Raw genomic sequence first — 20,152 nt, 5'->3', positions numbered from 1 at the left:
ACACACACACACACACACACACACACACACACACACACACACACACACACACACACACACACACACACACACACACACACACACACACACACACACACACACACACACACACACACACACACACAGTCATCTGATCTGCAGGACGCACAAAGGTAGGCTCAGTGCCCACTCTGTGCTCAGTTCAACCAGGCTAGGCAGGCTAAGTTGAGTCTAAATGCTAGGTTAACCCAACAGCCAGCCTAATCCTCCTTAGCTTGCTGCTGCAGCCATGAGCTCTACCATATGTTCTCCTCAGAGGCCCCCTACAGGCCAGAGCCCTATGAATCCCACGTGTAAAGGTTGCCCTCCAGGCACAGATCAAGGATGAGCTTAGCCTCCTGAAATCCTACAACCTTAACCATTAGGGTGGAAGCATAAAACTGACCTGAGATCAGTGCCTAGGGGCAGCTTCTTCCTGCTCTGCTGGGTCTCAACGAGGGGCTAATCATTTGGCCATGGCCGTGGACCTTTAACGGAGCCGAGGGTGGTGAGAACCAGAAAGGTCACGGCCCACTCAGAGGAGAGATGGTCTTTGAACCCAGGCTGGCATTAAACGCCTATTTCAAGTGCTATGATGGATGAGCTTTGATAATAAAGGCCTGAGGACAGACATTGCTCTATTCAGCATCATAAGAATCATATCAATCTTACAGTAGGAGATATTGGCTGAAAACTAGTGCTCATAACCTCAATGCTATGTAGATTATGCTTTTTGTGTGACAGTATTTGCAGATGTGAGAGTGTGTATTATGGAATAGTACCTGTTAAATACAAGCTTGCTGTTAAATACATTCAAATGTGCATGCTCTCCACTACCCTGGCAGATGCAAAACCCACCGGGAGATCTCTGTGTCAGTTTCTCCCAGTGGCTGCTTGGTGTGTGTATTCTCACCCTAACCCCCCCCCCATGGCTGAGGCTGTTTTGCTCCACAGTGGAGCTGTGAAGGGGAGCAGATGGCCGGTCATACCCCCCGGGCCTTAACCCATGAAGGGGGCAGCAGGGGTCTACTATAGGGCACTGGTGCTTCAGGGGAGAGCAGGAACCATAGCCAGCTCACCCACTGAGAGACCACAGACAATGCTCTGGGGGCTGTTTGAATTAGCACTGGAGTGTACAAATCTCACAACGTCTGTTAACCAGCGCTGTCTGTAGCATTTCACCCTCCTTCAAACTATATCAACACGATCTGGGGAAACATTCTTCCTGACAGGTTTTATTCAGCTATGTGAGTGTGATGTGTCAGTGTTTGTTATGGTACCCACCTCCAGTAGACGAGCACGGCCAGCAGCAGGCTGAGGCAGACGAAGGTGAGGGCAGAGACCACCATCAGGGGGATGATCCACTCCATCCTGCCCACCCCAGGGGCACCCTGCCGGGTCAGGTTGGACACGCTTGTCCTCTCTGAAGGAGGGGGAGACACAATCAGTCAGAACAATATAGGAATACTGATCCAGAAGTGGAGAGGTAAGGCATGAGGTCAAAGACAAAATTAACTCAGCTTCACAATGGTACAAAACAAGCCACAAACATTGATGTCTTAAAATTAGCTTGCCATCTTATCAATCAAAGACTCGTTGCTGGCCGATTTACCTTGGTAAAGTGCTGACAACATGATCGGACCAAACGTTTTCCCAGAAACCTCCTCTCTATGTAGACTGGTGTGGTACTATTCCATAATACCCCAAAAAGCTTGTGCTGTGGAACCTTGAGCTGTGCCCACCAAAGAAACTGTAGCCTCTCTTCAAACCGAAATGCTACCAGTGACGATATATTCCTGTCCTTTCAAAGACAGGTATTCTAAAGTTAGCCACATTACCTGACAAAATCGATCAACATCATCAGCCCCTCAACCTACTGTATCTAGACTGGAGCTTTACACAGACAGAAACAACCCTGGATCACATCCTATAGGCCCACACAGGAGGAAGAAATGTTCACGATGACAAAGATTGATATTGGATATGTCTAGAACATCAACAATCAAAACACCATCTTTTTGTGTAGATAAGCCTGGTGCTACATAGCCAGGGTGTCTTACTACCCAGGTGCTCCACCATATCCCATCAATCCTGAGGCTCTAAAGCCACTGAGCACGCCCCCCCCCCTCCACGCTGCTCTGCTACCCTACCTACCCAGGGCTAGTTCTCCTGCGGTGCTGTTCCCGGCCCCCATGGCTTCACTCCGCAGCGGGAGCCTGGGCGGTAGCGGTAGTGGCACAGTGGGTGTGGCCCTGGGAAGCAGAGACAACAGCCCCCTGCACTGCAGCACAGCCAGCCGCTACCACAGCTTCTCTCTCTCTCCCCACCATCCACACACACCAGGCAGGCAGGGGAACCATGATGTGCTGCTGTGCTCTCCTCCGCTCTGCTCTCTCCTGTCTGCCGCTCACGCTGACACGAGTCGTCCGGGAAAAAACACGCCAGCGGAAGTGCACACGGGCACACACAGCCAGTCACAAACATGCACTGAAGGATACACACACACGCACACACACCAATGGTCTACATGACTCTAGTGACTCTAGCCACACACTCACACATACAACACTGACACACACATGCATATTGATGCCACACAAACACACACAAGAACACACACACACCAATGGTCTACATGTCTCTAGTGCCAGGCAGGGAGCTGTTAATGGAGCACAGGGTTTTTTCCCCTGCAGCTGCGGCTCTGCTCTGAGCTCGTGTCACTGGCTCTGAAAGTAGGCCAGCACTCAGCCTAAAGAGAACACAGAGGAGGGAGAGAAAAGGGGAAGGAGAGAGAGGAGGAATGGGAAACAACAAGGAAGGAGAGAGAGGAGGAATGGGAAACAACAAGGATGGAGAGAGAAGAGGAATGGGAAACAACAAGGAAGGAGAGAGAGGAGGAATGGGAAACAACAAGGAAGGAGAGAGAGGAGGAATGGGAAACAACAAGGATGGAGAGAGAGGAGGAATGGGAAACAACAAGGAAGGAGAGAGAGGAGGAATGGGAAACAACAAGGATGGAGAGAGAGGAGGAATGGGAAACAACAAGGAAGGAGAGAGAGGAGGAATGGGAAACAACAAGGAAGGAGAGAGAGGAGGAATGGGAAACAACAAGGATGGAGAGAGAGGAGGAATGGGAAACAACAAGGAAGGAGAGAGAGGAGGAATGGGAAACAACAAGGATGGAGAGAGAAGAGGAATGGGAAACAACAAGGATGGAGAGAGAGGAGGAATGGGAAACAACAACGATGGAGAGAGAGGGGGAATGGGAAACAACAAGGAAGGAGAGAGAGGAGGAATGGGAAACAACAAGGATGGAGAGAGAGGAGGAATGGGAAACAACAAGGAAGGAGAGAGGATGAATGGGAAACAACAAGGAAGGAGAGAGAGGAGGAATGGGAAACAACAAGGAAGGAGAGAGGAGGAATGTGAAACAACAAGGAAGGAGAGAGAGGTGGAATGGGAAACAACAAGGAAGGAGAGAGAGGAGGAATGGGAAACAACAAGGAAGGAGAGAGAGGAGGAATGGGAAACAACAAGGAAGGAGAAAGAGGATGAATGGGAAACAACAAGGATGGAGAATGGGAAACAACAAGGAGAGAGGAGGAATGGGAAACAACAAGGAAGGAGAGAGAGGAGGAATGGGAAACAACAAGGAAGTAGAGAGAGGAGGAATGGGAAACAACAAGGAAGGAGAGAGAGGAGGAATGGGAAACAACAAGGAAGGAGAGAGAGGAGGAATGGGAAACAACAAGGAATGAGAGAGAGGAGGAATGGGAAACAACAAGGATGGAGAGAGAGGAGGAATGGGAAACAACAAGGAAGGAGAGAGAGGGGGAATGGGAAACAACAAGGAAGGAGAGAGAGGAGGAATGGGAAACAACAAGGAAGGAGAGAGAGGAGGAATGGGAAACAACAAGGATGGAGAGAGAGGAGGAATGGAAAACAACAAGGATGGAGAGAGAGGAGGAATGGGAAACAACAAGGATGGAGAGACGGAGAGTGAGAAACAACAAGGATGGAGAGAGAGGAGGAATGGGAAACAACAAGGATGGAGAGAGAGGAGGAATGGGAAACAACAAGGATGGAGAGACGGAGAGTGAGAAACAACAAGGATGGAGAGAGAGGAGGAATGGAAAACAACAAGGATGGAGAGAGAGGAGGAATGGGAAACAACAAGGAAGGAGAGAGAGGAGGAATGGGAAACAACAAGGATGGAGAGAGGGAGAGTGAGAAAGACAACGAAAGAGAAACAGATGGTAAAGACATAGAGTGAGAAAGCTGGGAGTGGGATAGATGAGGAAGTAGAGAGTGGGATAGATGAGGAAGTAGAGAGTGGGAGAGATGAGGAAGTAGAGAGTGGGATAGATGAGGAAGTAGAGAGTGGGATAGATGAGGTAGTAGAGAGTGGGATAGATGAGGAAGTAGAGAGTGGGAGAGATGAGGAAGTAGAGAGTGGGATAGATGAGGAAGTAGAGAGTGGGATAGATGAGGAAGTAGAGAGTGGGAGAGATGAGGAAGTAGAGAGTGGGATAGATGAGGAAGTAGAGAGTGGGATAGATGAGGAAGTGGAGAGTGGGATAGATGAGGAAGTATTATTATTATTATTATTATTATATTATAAGTAGAGAGTGGGAGAGATGAGGAAGTAGAGAGTGGGATAGATGAGGAAGTAGAGAGTGGGATAGATGAGGAAGTAGAGAGTGGGAGAGATGAGGAAGTAGAGAGTGGGATAGATGAGGAAGTCGAGAGTGGGATTGATGAGGAAGTAGAGAGTGGGATAGATGAGGACGTAGAGAGTGGGATAGATGAGGAAGTAGAGAGTGGGATAGATGAGGAAGTAGAGAGTGGGATAGATGAGGAAGTAGAGAGTGGGATTGATGGGGAAGTAGAGAGTGGGATAGATGAGGAAGTAGAGAGTGGGATAGATGAGGAAGTAGAGAGTGGGATAGATGAGGAAGTAGAGAGTGGGATAGATGAGGAAGTAGAGAGTGGGATAGATGAGGAAGTAGAGAGTGGGATAGATGAGGAAGTAGAGAGTGGGAGAGATGAGGAAGTAGAGAGTGGGATAGATGAGAAAGTAGAGAGTGGGATAGATGAGGAAGTAGAGAGTGGGAGAGATGAGGAAGTAGAGTGGGATAGATGAGGAAGTAGAGAGTGGGAGAGATGAGGAAGTAGAGAGTGGGAGAGATGAGGAAGTAGAGAGTGGGAGAGATGAGGTAGTAGAGAGTGGGATAGATGAGGAAGTAGAGAGTGGGAGAGATGAGGAAGTAGAGAGTGGGATAGATGAGGAAGTAGAGAGTGGGATAGATGAGGAAGTAGAGAGTGGGAGAGATGAGGAAGTAGAGAGTGGGATAGATGAGGAAGTAGAGAGTGGGATAGATGAGGAAGTGGAGAGTGGGATAGATGAGGAAGTATTATTATTATTATTATTATTATTATATTATAAGTAGAGAGTGGGAGAGATGAGGAAGTAGAGAGTGGGATAGATGAGGAAGTAGAGAGTGGGAGAGATGAGGAAGTAGAGAGTGGGATAGATGATAGATGAGGAAGTAGAGAGTGGGATAGATGAGGTAGTAGAGAGTGGGATAGATGAGGAAGTAGAGAGTGGGAGAGATGAGGAAGTAGAGAGTGGGATAGATGAGGAAGTAGAGAGTGGGATAGATGAGGAAGTAGAGAGTGGGAGAGATGAGGAAGTAGAGAGTGGGATAGATGAGGAAGTAGAGAGTGGGATAGATGAGGAAGTGGAGAGTGGGATAGATGAGGAAGTATTATTATTATTATTATTATTATTATATTATAAGTAGAGAGTGGGAGAGATGAGGAAGTAGAGAGTGGGATAGATGAGGAAGTAGAGAGTGGGATAGATGAGGAAGTAGAGAGTGGGATAGATGAGGAAGTCGAGAGTGGGATTGATGAGGAAGTAGAGAGTGGGATAGATGAGGACGTAGAGAGTGGGATAGATGAGGAAGTAGAGAGTGGGATAGATGAGGAAGTAGAGAGTGGGATAGATGAGGAAGTAGAGAGTGGGATTGATGGGGAAGTAGAGAGTGGGATAGATGAGGAAGTAGAGAGTGGGATAGATGAGGAAGTAGAGAGTGGGATAGATGAGGAAGTAGAGAGTGGGAGAGATGAGGAAGTAGAGAGTGTGATAGATGAGGAAGTAGAGAGTGGGATAGATGAGGAAGTAGAGAGTGGGATAGATGAGGAAGTAGAGAGTGGGATAGATGAGGAAGTAGAGAGTGGGATAGATGAGGAAGTAGAGAGTGGGAGAGATGAGGAAGTAGAGAGTGGGATAGATGAGGAAGTAGAGAGTGGGATAGATGAGGAAGTAGAGAGTGGGATAGATGAGGAAGTAGAGAGTGGGAGAGATGAGGAAGTAGAGAGTGGGATAGATGAGGAAGTAGAGAGTGGGATAGATGAGGAAGTAGAGAGTGGGAGAGATGAGGAAGTAGAGAGTGGGATAGATGAGGAAGTAGAGAGTGGGATAGATGAGGAAGTAGATGAGAGTAGAGAGGGAGAGATGAGGAAGTAGAGAGTGGGATAGATGAGGAAGTAGAGAGTGGGATAGATGAGGAAGTGGAGAGTGGGATAGATGAGGAAGTATTATTATTATTATTATTATTATATTATAAGTAGAGAGTGGGAGAGATGAGGAAGTAGAGAGTGGGATAGATGAGGAAGTAGAGAGTGGGATAGATGAGGAAGTAGAGAGTGGGAGAGATGAGGAAGTAGAGAGTGGGATAGATGAGGAAGTCGAGAGTGGGATTGATGAGGAAGTAGAGAGTGGGATAGATGAGGACGTAGAGAGTGGGATAGATGAGGAATTAGAGAGTGGGATAGATGAGGAAGTAGAGAGTGGGATAGATGAGGAAGTAGAGAGTGGGATTGATGGGGAAGTAGAGAGTGGGATAGATGAGGAAGTAGAGAGTGGGATAGATGAGGAAGTAGAGAGTGGGAGAGATGAGGAAGTAGAGAGTGGGAGAGATGAGGAAGTAGAGAGTGGGAGAGATGAGGAAGTAGAGAGTGGGATAGATGAGGAAGTAGAGAGTGGGATAGATGAGGAAGTAGAGAGTGGGATAGATGAGGAAGTAGAGAGTGGGATAGATGAGGAAGTAGAGAGTGGGATAGATGAGGAAGTAGAGAGTGGGAGAGATGAGGAAGTAGAGAGTGGGATAGATGAGGAAGTAGAGAGTGGGATAGATGAGGAAGTAGAGAGTGGGAGAGATGAGGAAGTAGAGAGTGGGAGAGATGGGGAAGTAGAGAGTGGGATAGATGAGGAAGTAGAGAGTGGGATAGATGAGGAAGTAGAGAGTGGGATAGATGAGGAAGTAGAGAGTGGGATTGATGGGGAAGTAGAGAGTGGGATAGATGAGGAATTAAAGGGAATGGGAAAGAAGGAAGGAGAGAGAGAGAGGGGAGAGTGCTTTAACTGCCCTTACAACAGTCTCTCAGCATGTAGAGAGCTCTCCTGGGCAGATTGTTCATTTTACTGAACTCCACACCTCCTGTATATCATTCAGTATAACCTACGTGTGTAGGTGTTGATGTGGGTGTAAATGGGTATGAAAAAGCCTCCCAACTGAACCATGGTGTGTCCAATACAAGGCTGTCATATTAATTTCCACTTTATAGTCATATTATTAAGAATCCCATACTGATGAAAGGTCTCGGATCCAACCCTGATGCCCTTTCATTCTTTTACTCAGATTCAAGATAAATTGAAAAGTACCTACTATAACGAGTGTTCTCACCTGTGTGTATGGAGAAAGGCCAGTGGCTCTTGTTCCCTCCTGTGCTAGGTCTGAGAGTTGGGGAGGGGTTGTCTGGGGCGGGGAACTCTGCCGGGTCATTCCCTGGCTCCATGGTAGGGGGCACCACTGTGTCTGTCTCCACCGCGCTCTGTGTGTGTGTCACCGACAGGTCCTCCACAGCACTAGAGGGCATAGTGCTGCAGGTGTTATTCTCCCCTGCTTCTCTTCCTTTCTCTTTAGCAGTCGAGGCTGGGGCGGCCGTGGGCGGCTCCTTCACCACCGTGCTGTTCGTCTGCTTCTCTACCTTGTCCGCCACTGTCACTTTCTTCTCTTTCGTCTCCTTCTCTTTCTCCTCCTCGTCTTCCTCCTTATCGTCCTCTCCTTCCTTCTCTCCCTCCTCTCCCTCACTTTTTGCACCTTTCTCCCTGTCCTCAGCTCCCTCTCCGTTATCTTTGGCTGCGTCAGCACTCTGGCCGGCTGCAGGTTCGGTGGTGGGCTGACGAGGGGGGGCCGTGGTGGGATTCTGTCTGGAGGCGGGGGCTTTGGTCGGCCACACAGAGCTAGGGAAGGAGGAGATGACCCCACCACTGAACCCCAGCCCAGCCAGGAGGGTACTGGTCACCACGGACGCCACCGTCGCCTGGCTACCACTGGAGGACGGGCCAATGCCCGTCGCCATGGAGACGAAGGAGAAAGGGAGGCCGGAGGAGGTCCAGGTGGAGGAGCCGGAGCTGATGGGAGCCATGTCAGCTGAAGAGGCCGGAGAGACGGTGGGCTGGAGAAAGAAACAATAGGCAAAAAAGGGATGAGAGGGTAAGAGAAGGAGGGAAAAGAGAGAGAGACATGGCTGAGTTACACAACACCTCACATCATAATGTATCCCTTCCTACTTCCTCTTCCCGGCCCCCATGGCTTCACTCTGCAGCGGGAGCCCGGGCAGGAGTGGTAGTGGCACAATTGAGGTAGCCCTGGGAAGCAGAGACAACAGCCCCCTGCACTGCAGCACAGCCAGCCGCGACCACAGCCTCTCTCTCTCTCCCCACCATCCACACACACCAGGCAGGCAGGGGAACCATGGTGGAATAATATTTACCTGCCTTATTAATCCATCAGTAATCATGTAAATGTAGAACTGTTTCATCATTTGAAAGGATAAATAAGTCAAGAACATTATAAGCTATCTTCTGCTCAATATTGCGATTTCATTGACATCTGTGGACTGACAAGTAGGCTAATTGAGAGTATCTGAGTCACAGTGGATGCATGCTCTCCAGCACAGAGGTTTGATAATGAGACAGTGCTGCTCCCTGCTGGAGAGAGGGAGTACTACAGAGTGTTCACTCAACACTCACCATCCCTGTTTTCACTATCCTTGTTCCTTCAAATATCCTGGTGGTGTTAGCTGAAAGGAGACCATAACATTAAAACGTGTTAACCGATGATGAAACAACATATATTCTACTGAATAGACAGTGTAATACTGTATTGATTCTAGCTGTGCAACAAATCAACACAGGCATTTAGACAGACAAGAGATATGTGATGAGGAGGGGGAAGAGCAGAAACAACTCTGGATCACCAAACATGACAACAAAGGAACAAAACAAGAGGCAAAGAGATGTGAGATCAATAGAAACTGAGCGATGCAAAGTGACGGAAATACATACAGTTTGTTTTTACAAAAGTGAAAAGAAAAAATGAAGGAAAGAGGGTGATGAGGAGGATGATGACAATGAGGAAGATGAGGAAGAATCACCTCTGAAGAGCATGCTCTGGCTGAAGTCACTGCGCATGTCGCTCATACACACAGCCTGCACCCGGAACAGGTACAGCACGTCAGGAGACACCGGAGTGATGACAGCTTCCTGTTACACACAAAACCAGGGGCCCGTCAGCAATACACAGGAGCACCACACACATCTAGATGCGCACAATGACACTTTCGCATTAAAAGATCAATTGTGTCCCTGTGTTTTTGTCGGGGATCACAGACTGTTTGATCCAGAGAAACAAAAGGAGGATGTGTTTGACACAGCGAGCGTCCATGCTCACACACACATAGTAATCATCTGTGCTCACACACACATAGTAATCATCTGTGCTCATCTGTGAGCACACACACACACACACACACACACACACACACACACACACACACACACACACACACACACACACACACACACACACACACACACACACACACACACACACACACACACACACACACACACACACACACACACACACACACACACACACACACACACACACACACACACAGCTATGTCTTACTATACTTGTGAGGACTTTTGGGGACAAACAATTGATTCCCGTTCAAAATCCTATTTTCCCTTACCCTAAACCTAACCCTAACCACTAACCTGTAACCTTAACCCTAATTCTAACCCCTAAGCCTAAAATAGCCTTTTTACAAGTGAGGACCAGCAAAATGTCTTCACTACTCTAAATTTTAGTTGGTTTAGTTTTCTTGTGTGGACTTCTGGTACTCACAAGTATAGTAAACTTTGCACACACACACACTTTGATGAGTTCTGGCTACCTTCCCAGAGAGGTCACACAGCTTAGCCTAGAATTCTGTCGTGGCTAAAAGGATGACATAACACAGCCTGCCCCCAAGACCCCAACACAGCACAGAAGGCATAGGTCACAAAATGAAGGTTAGAGAGTGGTGGGAAAATATACTCTCTCTCTCTCTCTCTCTCTCTCTCTCTCTCTCTCTCTCTCTCTCTCTCTCTCTCTCTCTCTCTCTCTCTCTCTCTCTCTCTCTCTCTCTCTCTCTCTCTCTCTCTCTCTCTCTCTCTCTCTCTCTCTCTCTCTCTCTCTCTCTCTCTCTCTCTCTCTCTCTCTCTCTCTCTCTCTCTCTCTCTCTCTCTCTCTCTCTCTCTCTCTCTCTCTCTCTCTCATTCTCTCTCTTCTTATCTCTCTCTCTCTTCTCTCTCGGTCTCTCTCATTCTCTCTCTCTCTTTCTCTTTCTCTCTCCCACTCATTCTCTCTCTCTCTCTCACACTCATTCTCTCTCTCTCTCTCTTCTTCTCTCTCTTTCTCTCTCTCTCTTTTTCTCTCTCTCTCTCTTTCTCTCTTCTTCTCTCTCGTGGTCTCTATCTCTTCTTTCCTTCTTTCTGTGGACAACAAACACTGGATTTACCACAGAGTATTGAGTGGTAAGATTGTGGCAACACTAGCAAAAATACATAAAACAACCGAAACCCTTTCTAATTAGGACTCAATGTAAATCACCCTGGCTGAATATGGACGGTCGAGACAGGGCTGAATAACGCGTCACATCGTAATGTATCCTTTCCTATTTCCTCTTTATGGTGTACGCGTTCCAAATCACACGCCTGAACTATCCCCACGGCGGGGAGATGGAGGTCCAATCCACCACTAAATGCATGAGGAATGGCTATTATCATAACTCACATTCTCTGGTGTCCGATCGCCAGGGAGGGCTCGCCGCACAACTAAATCTTACATTAAGTAATGGCGTTTGTTCTCCCCTCACCACCACCTCCTCCTCCCTGATTTATGCATGTTCCGCACAGTTTAATTCAGTTAAGGATGTGTCTGCCCTGTTCCCAGGCGGTTATTACAAGTGGAGAGGGCTGTAAAGACCGACGGCAGGCAGCAGGCAGGAAGGCGGGGCTGGAGCAGGGTTGGAGTGGTTTAGTAGGCTTCTCCATGGATTCTAGCGACAGGTTTCATAAAGCCTGGCTGTACCGGGAGCCCCCTCGTGGTGGCGGCCAGGGAACAGACAGAGCATACACATGGAAATGACTATCTGAAAAGAAAAGGAGGAGAGATGGAGGGAGAAAGAGAGAGAGATTGAGTGGGAGGTAAGTGATGGAGAGAGAGAGAAAAAAAGAGAGAGAGAGAGAGAGAGAGAGAGAGAGAGAGAGAGAGAGAGAGAGAGAGAGAGAGAGAGAGAGAGAGAGAGAGAGAGAGAGAGAGAGAAAAGGGAAATATATGGAGATTGAGAGAAATAATAAAAAAGAGTGAGAGAACAGGAAGGAGTGGTGAGAGGAGCGGGAATGGCTGAGACAAGAGATGCTGTGGTACATGGGGAGATTAGATTCTGTTGATGATGGGCAGCCCTCAAAGAAAAGAACCACCACATCCCTCCCTCTATCAGCAGGCAGGAATCCCTCCTCATTAAATCCCAGCCCCCAAACGGAACACAATGGCAGGATAGAAACAGAGCTGTGGGTGTTTAAAATGCCAGTGCTGCTGCTGCTAAATGGCTGGGAGTGGCTCTGATCCTTACATTGGTGTTTCATAATGCAAGTTCCAAGGTCAAGCTACCAAAAGTGTCACTATAGTAGGTCTCCACACGCAGTCTAATATGCAGCCAATGTATCATCATTTTTCAGTCTACCTCACCAGTTTCTGTATTGTCACTGTGTGTGGTAGAGTAATTGGGGTGTGTTAATGTAGTCTCACTCATTCACTCACTGCCTTGAAAGTGTGTGTGTGTGTTATAGAGCAACTGACCAGTTCGTGTTAACGGTCAGTAACATTTGTGTGCATGTGCATGTGTGCGCGAGTGTGAGTGTGATGAAAACGGACCAGTTTGTTTTGGCTGTCGGTGACGTGTGTCTCCTCGTAGGACTCATCGTGTTTGGTCCAGCTGTAGGAGATGAGGAAGGAGATGATTGGCGGGTGGTAGGTGAACTCTGGCCGGGTCCATCGCACCACCAGGGCCGTGCGGTTCAGATGCTGCACCTTCATGTTGATGGGAGCACTGCTGCACACTGAGAGAGAGAGAGAGAGAGAGAGAGGGAGGAGGGAGAGAGAATGCGAAAGAGAGAAAGAGAGAGTGAGGAAGAGAGAGAGATTGAGGAAGAGAGAGAGAGAGGGGAGAAAGACAGGTACAGGGAGGGAGTAGCGGGGATGTGGGAGACAAAAGAGAAGGGAAAAAGAAAGAGGGTCTTACACTGTGGTCCGACAACGATCTGGAGTGTCAGACAAAGGACTGCCGGAGGACAGGAGAACCCACCACACTCGCATGGACACACATATGTATGCATATTCGCCCCTCACACACACATACAGTGCGTGTAGGCACTTGAGATCGATGAAAGAGCGAGAGATGCAATGAACAGAGAGCGAGAGAGATACCGAGGAGAGTGAGAGTGGGGAGTTTGAGGTAGCTCTGTGACTTATGGAGCTGTTCCACCAGACAGCAGCATCCGTCTTAGGGCTAAAACAATACAGGCTCATATATACGTGCCTCCAGGCCTTCCATCTAGGTTTTATATCTCCCTATTCCCTATATATATGTATGCCTCCATAAATCACATAGTTCATAAGCAGTGTTGTTCCCTCATGTGGCCTCTAGATGTCTCTGTTTGACCAGCAAACAGAGTGCCGAGTCCTCAGCTCCGCAAGGTGTTGCATGGCGTCAAAGACAGCTCCATGGCTCTGTAGTCTCCACAACAGAGGGGTTCATTACTGGTCATGTCAGAAAGCTGAAAACATCACTTCAATAATCAAACCCTGTTTTATTCACAGGAAAATCTTCCGGAGATCTGCTTTATTTCTCCCAGAAGTCCCTCACCTGAACAGACGTCATTCCACCCATTGAAGACAGACAGACTAGACAAAAGAACCAAATGCTGCCTACATTTCTATCATCAGCTTTATTATTAATAAGAGTCCGAAGATGAATTCAACACACTGTCTAAACAAACAGCCTTGATATGTACGAGTACATTCACTTTTATTGTGGAATGATAAAGCAGGCTCATGAGAATAGCCTGTTATGAGTTGTGTGTGACTAAATTCATTAGTCATAAATAGCAGCAATGCGGTCATCCAATAATATCTTGATGAATAGCGGCTGTGGTTTGGCATCATTAAAGTGATTAGTCTCTCCCCCTGTACTGTCGCCTGGCTGGCTGGCTGAGCCAATGGAACCTGTTTGACCTCCAAACACACTTGGTGTCCTCTAGATAACACCCAGCTGTGGTGGGTCAGCCTGCACTGTCACTCAGCACGTGTGTGTGTGTGTGTGTGAGAGAGAGTGAGAGTGAGAGAAATAGAAAGACAAGAGAGAAAGGTGAATAGGGCACAGTAGGTAAGAGGGCATCGCTGTGATGAATGGCATAAGAGGATCTCTCCTTCATCCTTCCCAGGCCCCATAGCCCCTCATGACTCCACTCTGATAGCAACAAGATCTCACGATTTCACTCCAGTATTCAACGTTTGTCCAGAGGGGGGGGGGGGTAAATGTCAAAACTGTACGATTAAATTTAGCGATTCATTCCGACTGGTTAACGTAAGGGTTAAGGTTTGGGATAGGGTTCAAATATATGCAATACTGTGCAAAAGTTAAGTGAAATAATGCTGTAAAGTAAGAATGCTTTCAAAAATAGACATGTTAATAGTTTATATTTATTAATTTAAAAAAGGCAAAGTGAGTGAACAGAAGAAATATCTACATCAAATCAATATTGGGTGTGACCCCCCTTTGCCTTCAAAACAGCACCAATTCTTTGAGGTTCACTTGCACACAGTTTTGAAGGAAATCGGCAGGTAGGTTGGCCCAAACATCTTGGAGAACTTACCACAGTTCTTCTGTGGATTTAGGCAGCCTCAGTTTCTTCTCTCTCTTCATGTAATCCCCGACAGACTCAATGATGTTGAGATCAGGGCTCTGTGGGGGCCATACAAACACTTCCAGGACTCCTTGTTCTTCTTTACGCTGAAGTTCTTAACCCTGTTACTCCTGCTAACCCTATACACTGTGTATAAGACAGTAGTTTTGGAATTGTTAGTTAGATTACTTGTTGGTTATCACTGCATTGTCGGAACTAGAAGCACAAGCATTTCGCTACACTCGCATTAACATCTGCTAACCATGTGTATGTGACAAATAAAATTTGATTTTGATTTTATTTGATTTGACTTCTCCGGACAGTAGATGGGTGTACCAGGGTCCCACTGTTTTCTGACAATTCTGAGCTGATGGCATTGCTGGACATCTTCTGATTGCGAAGGGGAGTAAGCATGTGTCTTTAATCTGCTGCAGTAAGTTTCCTTGGCCGACCACTGAGTCTACGGTCCTCAACGTTGCCCGTGTCTTTGTACTTCTTCAAAAGAGCTTGGACATCTGGACATCTGGAAACCCCTGTCTTCCTTGACATTTCTGCCTGGGAGAGACCTTGCTGCTAATGCAGTATAACTACCTTGTGTCTTGTTGCTGGGCTCAGTCTTGTCAGGGTGTATGACTTGACAGTAAACTGTCTTCAGCAACCTCACCTTGTTAGCTGAGTTTGGCTGTTCCTCACCCAGTTTATTCCTCCCACACAGCTATTTCTGTTTCAGTTAATGATTGTGTTTCAAACTACATATTGAATTGATGATCATTAGCATCTGTTTGTTATAATTGTTTAATCATACACCTGCCTATGTTCCGATAAAATCCCTGACTTTGTGCAAGTGTACCTACAAGAAATGATGCTGTTTTGAAGGCAAAGGGTGGTCACACCATACATTGATTTGAATGAGATTTTTCTTCTGTTCACCCACTTTGCATTTAGTACATCGATAAATATATTCTATTAGCATATATTTTTGAAAGCATTCTTACTTTACAACATTTTTTCACACCTGCCTAAAACATTTGCACAGTACTGTATATATATTTTTTACGAGTACCGAGCACTGGGATTGAACCTGCGATCCTCAGAGCTGTAGCTCACGGTTCAAGCACTTTCTCTATCCCCATGCTCAACACCCTAGCAAGCCGCAAGCCTACTAGGTGGTAATAGGCGCTCACGTTGACCCTAGTGGATGGTACTGAAGGCATCTCTTGACATCCTGGGGACCTGGACAAACGTATAATACTGCAGTGGTCTGGTGTGACCTGGCTGCTGATATATGGGAGATGGCAGCAATAGTACAGCAGAGTGCACACTAAGTTATTTCAGAGCACCTAAATGAATACTAAATGACTTGTAATTGTGACCATTACTGAGATATTGGGCTCTCCAGGACCTGGTAATGTTTCCTGATTTCCCTTTTTCATAAGCAGTAATTCTACAGGCCAGCAGGCTGGGTCCAGGTGAGAGAATAGAACAGCTCCTTGACCAGAGACTTCTATGTAGTCACTCAGTTCTTCACTGGAGCAGGACATAGAATACCATTCCCCTTTGTGTTTCAAGGGCAGAGTAAAGAGTAAAGGAATTCTGACACACACACACACACACACACACACACACACACACACACACACACACACACACACACACACACACACACACACACACACACACACACACACACACACACACACACACACACACACACACACACACACACACACACACACACACACACACACACACACACACACACACACAGGGGAAAGGTAGTGATGGCAAAGGGGACATCATTCTTTCATACTGGCTACCAAAGAGGAGAGGAGATGTGAGAGGCAGTGTAAAGGCGATCTGTGGCCCTGCGCTTACCTGACCATGCTGGTAGATGAATGGCTAATATGAAGGAGTAAGAGGACAGTGAGAGAGCCAGCTACCTTACTGGAACTTCAAAGAGCTCACTTCAGGATGTATGTCACACAACTAAATAATTAGAACATTCCTGCGGGGTCAGAACTGTGTAATAGCTACAGGTAACTGCCAAAATAAAGGAAACACGGCAGTAAATGAGGGATACAAAGTGTACTGAAGGCAGATACTTCCACACAGGTGTGGTTCCTGAGTTTATTAAGCACTTAACATCTCATCATGAAACAAAAATGCTCAGTTGCCCATTATATGAGCTACCATGGCTAGAAGAAGAGATCTCAGTTACTTTGAAAGAGGGGTCTCAAATGAGCATAGGGGTTTTAATGTGTGTGTGTGTGTGTGTGTGTGTGTGTGTGTGTGTGTGTGTGTGTGTGTGTGTGTGTGTGTGTGTGTGTGTGTGTGTGTGTGTGTGTGTGTGTGTGTGTGTGTGTGTGTGTGTGTGTGTGTGTGTGTGTGTGTGTGTGTGTGTGTGTGTGTGTGTGTGTGTGTGTCTCAGTCACCAGATCTCAATCAAATTGAACACTTATGGGAGATTCTGGAGAGGCGCCTCAAACAGTGTTTTCCACCAACATCAACAAACACCAAATGATGGAATTTCTCGTGAAAGAATGGTGTCTCATCCCTCCAGACACTTGTAGAATCTATGCCAAGGCACATTGAAGCTGTTCAAAAACGAACTCAGTGTGTTATGTCAGCTGACCTGCGTTAACCCATGGCTTGCCATCCCTTTGCTTGTTGTCTCTTAAAATCCTAACTACTGTAGGGGGGTTGGGAATAGATCCAACACCAGACCTTCCATCCCCTTCTAAGCCCACTCCAAACCCTTGTGTTTGTGGAACAGATCAGTTCTGGGTTAATTCACCCCGGCTAAAGCCACTGGAGCTCATTTCACCCCTTAGGCTTCAATTCCACGCCTCTATTCTTGGAAGGAACGACAGCCATCACACACTCTCCATCCCAATTATCATCCACCCCTCCATCCCATCACTCTCCGGGTCACAGCTCGCTGTGCCGCCAATCAATTTCCCACGCCCATAAATGGAAAGAAATTATTGTTTGATGGATGATAAAGAAAATCTTCTAAGCTTTTTTTCTGTGGATTAGTGAGTTATTGAAGAGCACATCAATTAATTCTAAATGAATTCTAATTGCGATAATTACTGAGATATTGGGCTCTCCAGGACCTGGTAATGTTTCCTGATTTCCCTTTAACATTAGCAGCATTTCTACAGGCTAGCAGGCTGGATCCAGGTGAGAGAATAGAACAGCTCCTTGACCAGACAGAGACTTCTAAGTAGTCACTCAGTTCTTCACTGGAGCAGTTCACACAGAGGCTTGCAAAAGTATTAACAACCCTTGGAATTTTTCTTATTTTGTTGCCTTACAACTTGGAATTAAAAAAAAAAATTGGGGGGGGGGGTTGTATCATTTGATTTACACAACATGCTTACCACTTTCAAGATGCAAAATATGTTATATTGTGAAACAAACAAGAAATAAGACAAAAAAACTTCAAAGTCAATACTTTGTAGAGCCACATATTGCAGCAATTACAGCTGCAAGTCTCTTGGGGTATGTCTCTATAAGCTTGGCACATCTAGCCCATTCTTTAAGGCAAAACTGCTCCAGCTCCTTCAAATTGGATGGGTTCCGCTGGTGTACAGCAAACTTTAAGTCATACCACAGATTCTCAAATGGATTGAGGTCTGGGCTTTGACTAGGCCATTCCAAGACATTTAAATGGTTCCCCTTAAACCACTCAAGGGTTGCTTTAGCTATATGCTTAGGGTCATTGTCCTGCTGGAAGGTGAACCTCCGTGCCAGTCTCAAATCTCTGGAAGACTGAAACAGGTTTCCCTCAAGAATTTGCGCCATCCATCATTCCTTCAATTCTGATCAGTGTCCCAGTCAATGCAGATGAATGACACCCCCACAGCATAATGCTGCCACCACCGTGCTTCACTGTGGGGATGCTGTTCTCTGGGTGATGAGAGGTGTAGTGTTTGCGCCAGAAATAGAGTTTTCATTGATGGCCAAAAAAGCTCAATTGTAGTCTCATCTGACCGGAGTACCTTCTTCCATATGTTTGGGGAGTCTCCCACATGACTTTTGGCGAACACCAAAGGTTTTTTGCAAATGTTTTCTTTAAGCAATGGGTTTTTTCTGTCCACTCTTCCATAAAGCCCAGCTATGTGGAATGTACAGCTTAAAGTGACCCTTTGGACAGATACTCCAATCTCCACTGTGAAGCTTTGCATTTCCTTGATGGTTATCTTTGGTCTCTTTGTTGCCTCTCTGATTAATGCCCTCCTTGCCTGGTCCGTGAGTTTTGGTGGGCGGCCCTCTCTTGGCAAGTTTGTTGTGGTGCCGTATTCTTTCCATTTTTGAATAATGGATTTAATGGTGCTCTGTGGGATGTTCAAAGTTTCTGCTATTTTTATAATCCAACCCTGATCTGTTCTTCTCCACAACCTTGTCTCTGACCTGTTTGGATAGCTCCTTGGTCTTCATGGTGCCACATGCTTGGTGGTTCCCCTTGCTTAGTGGTGTTGCAGACTCTGGGGGCTTTCAGAACAGGTGTACAGTTGAAGTCAGAAGTTTACAAACACTTAGGTTGGAGTCATTAAAACTCGTTTTTCAACAACTCCAAAAAATTTCTTGTTAACAAACTATAATTGGCAAGTTAGGTCAATTTAAATATAGACTTTTCCTTTTTCTAAATGTATTTTTTATTTGAAAGTAATTTTTTTCATTTCACTTCACCAATTTGGACTATTTTGTGTATGTCCATTACATGAAATCCAAATAAAAATAAATTTAAATTACCGGTTGTAATGCAACAAAGTAGGAAAAATGCCAAGGGGGATGAATACTTTTGCAAGGAATAGTTTTGAAAAGCATGTTGCACCTGAGGTGCTCGACAACCACTGTGATGATTATTATTTGACCCTGCTGGTCATCTATGAACATTTGAATATCTTGGCCATGTTCTGTTATAATCGCCACCTGGCATAGCCAGAAGATGCCCACCCCTCATAGCCTGAGTCCTCTCTATGTTTCTTCCTAGGTTCTGGCTTTTCTAGGGAGTTTTTCCTAGAGTTTTAGGCTGGGTTTCTGTACAGCACTTTGAGATATCAGCTGATGTAAGAAGGGCTTTCTAAATCAATTTGATTTGATTTGCAAGGCACTGTTGCATACCATTCCCCTTTGTGTCTCAAGGGCAGAGGGGATGGAGCAAAGGATGCACACACACATGTACACACACATGTACACACACACGTACACACACACGTACACACACACACACGTACACACACACGTACACACACACACACACACACACACACACACACACACACACACACACACACACACACACACACACACACACACACACACACACACACACACACACACACACACACACACACACACACACACACACACACACACACACACACCTGCACTTAAAAACCCAGAGCAAAATTCATTTTCAGCCTGATCGCTTTCACAGAGGTGACAGGCACACGGGTCCGGCAACACATCGAGCTGGAGGTATAGAAAGGCTGCAGTCTGTTTTTCATTTGATGGAATTGTGTCATTTGTCAGTTGTGACACACAATGAGCTATGAGGAAGAGTGCTGGATTGGAACGTTCCCTTTCTACTGGGCTCCTTGAGGAAGCATGATGCTAGCACATTGTGATTGTGCTTTCTTGGTGTCGTAAAGTTTTGGAAGCACTGAAGTGCACGCATATACGCACGCACACACGCACACACACACACACACACACACACACACACACACACACACACACACACACACACACACACAC

The 20,152-nt window shown here is 46.5% G+C and overlaps 1 protein-coding gene across 1 annotated transcript in view; it reads right to left on the bottom strand.

The window, feature by feature from the left end:
* Positions 1-20,152, bottom strand: part of LOC124031417 (receptor-type tyrosine-protein phosphatase gamma-like) — a 306,478-nt gene that overhangs the window by 22,986 nt on the left and 263,340 nt on the right. Inside the window, exons 9-13 of the mRNA XM_046342630.1 lie at positions 12,357-12,541; positions 9,526-9,634; positions 9,122-9,171; positions 7,770-8,544; positions 1,303-1,441 (exon numbers count right to left, since the gene is read on the bottom strand). Of these exons, the coding sequence (XP_046198586.1) occupies positions 1,303-1,441; positions 7,770-8,544; positions 9,122-9,171; positions 9,526-9,634; positions 12,357-12,541 (1,258 nt within the window). The remainder of the gene's footprint in view (positions 1-1,302; positions 1,442-7,769; positions 8,545-9,121; positions 9,172-9,525; positions 9,635-12,356; positions 12,542-20,152) is intronic.

This window comes from Oncorhynchus gorbuscha, linkage group LG03, assembly GCF_021184085.1.
Source record: "Oncorhynchus gorbuscha isolate QuinsamMale2020 ecotype Even-year linkage group LG03, OgorEven_v1.0, whole genome shotgun sequence".
NCBI classification, from domain to species: domain Eukaryota; kingdom Metazoa; phylum Chordata; class Actinopteri; order Salmoniformes; family Salmonidae; genus Oncorhynchus; species Oncorhynchus gorbuscha.
This window is presented reverse-complemented; position numbering and strand designations above follow the sequence as displayed.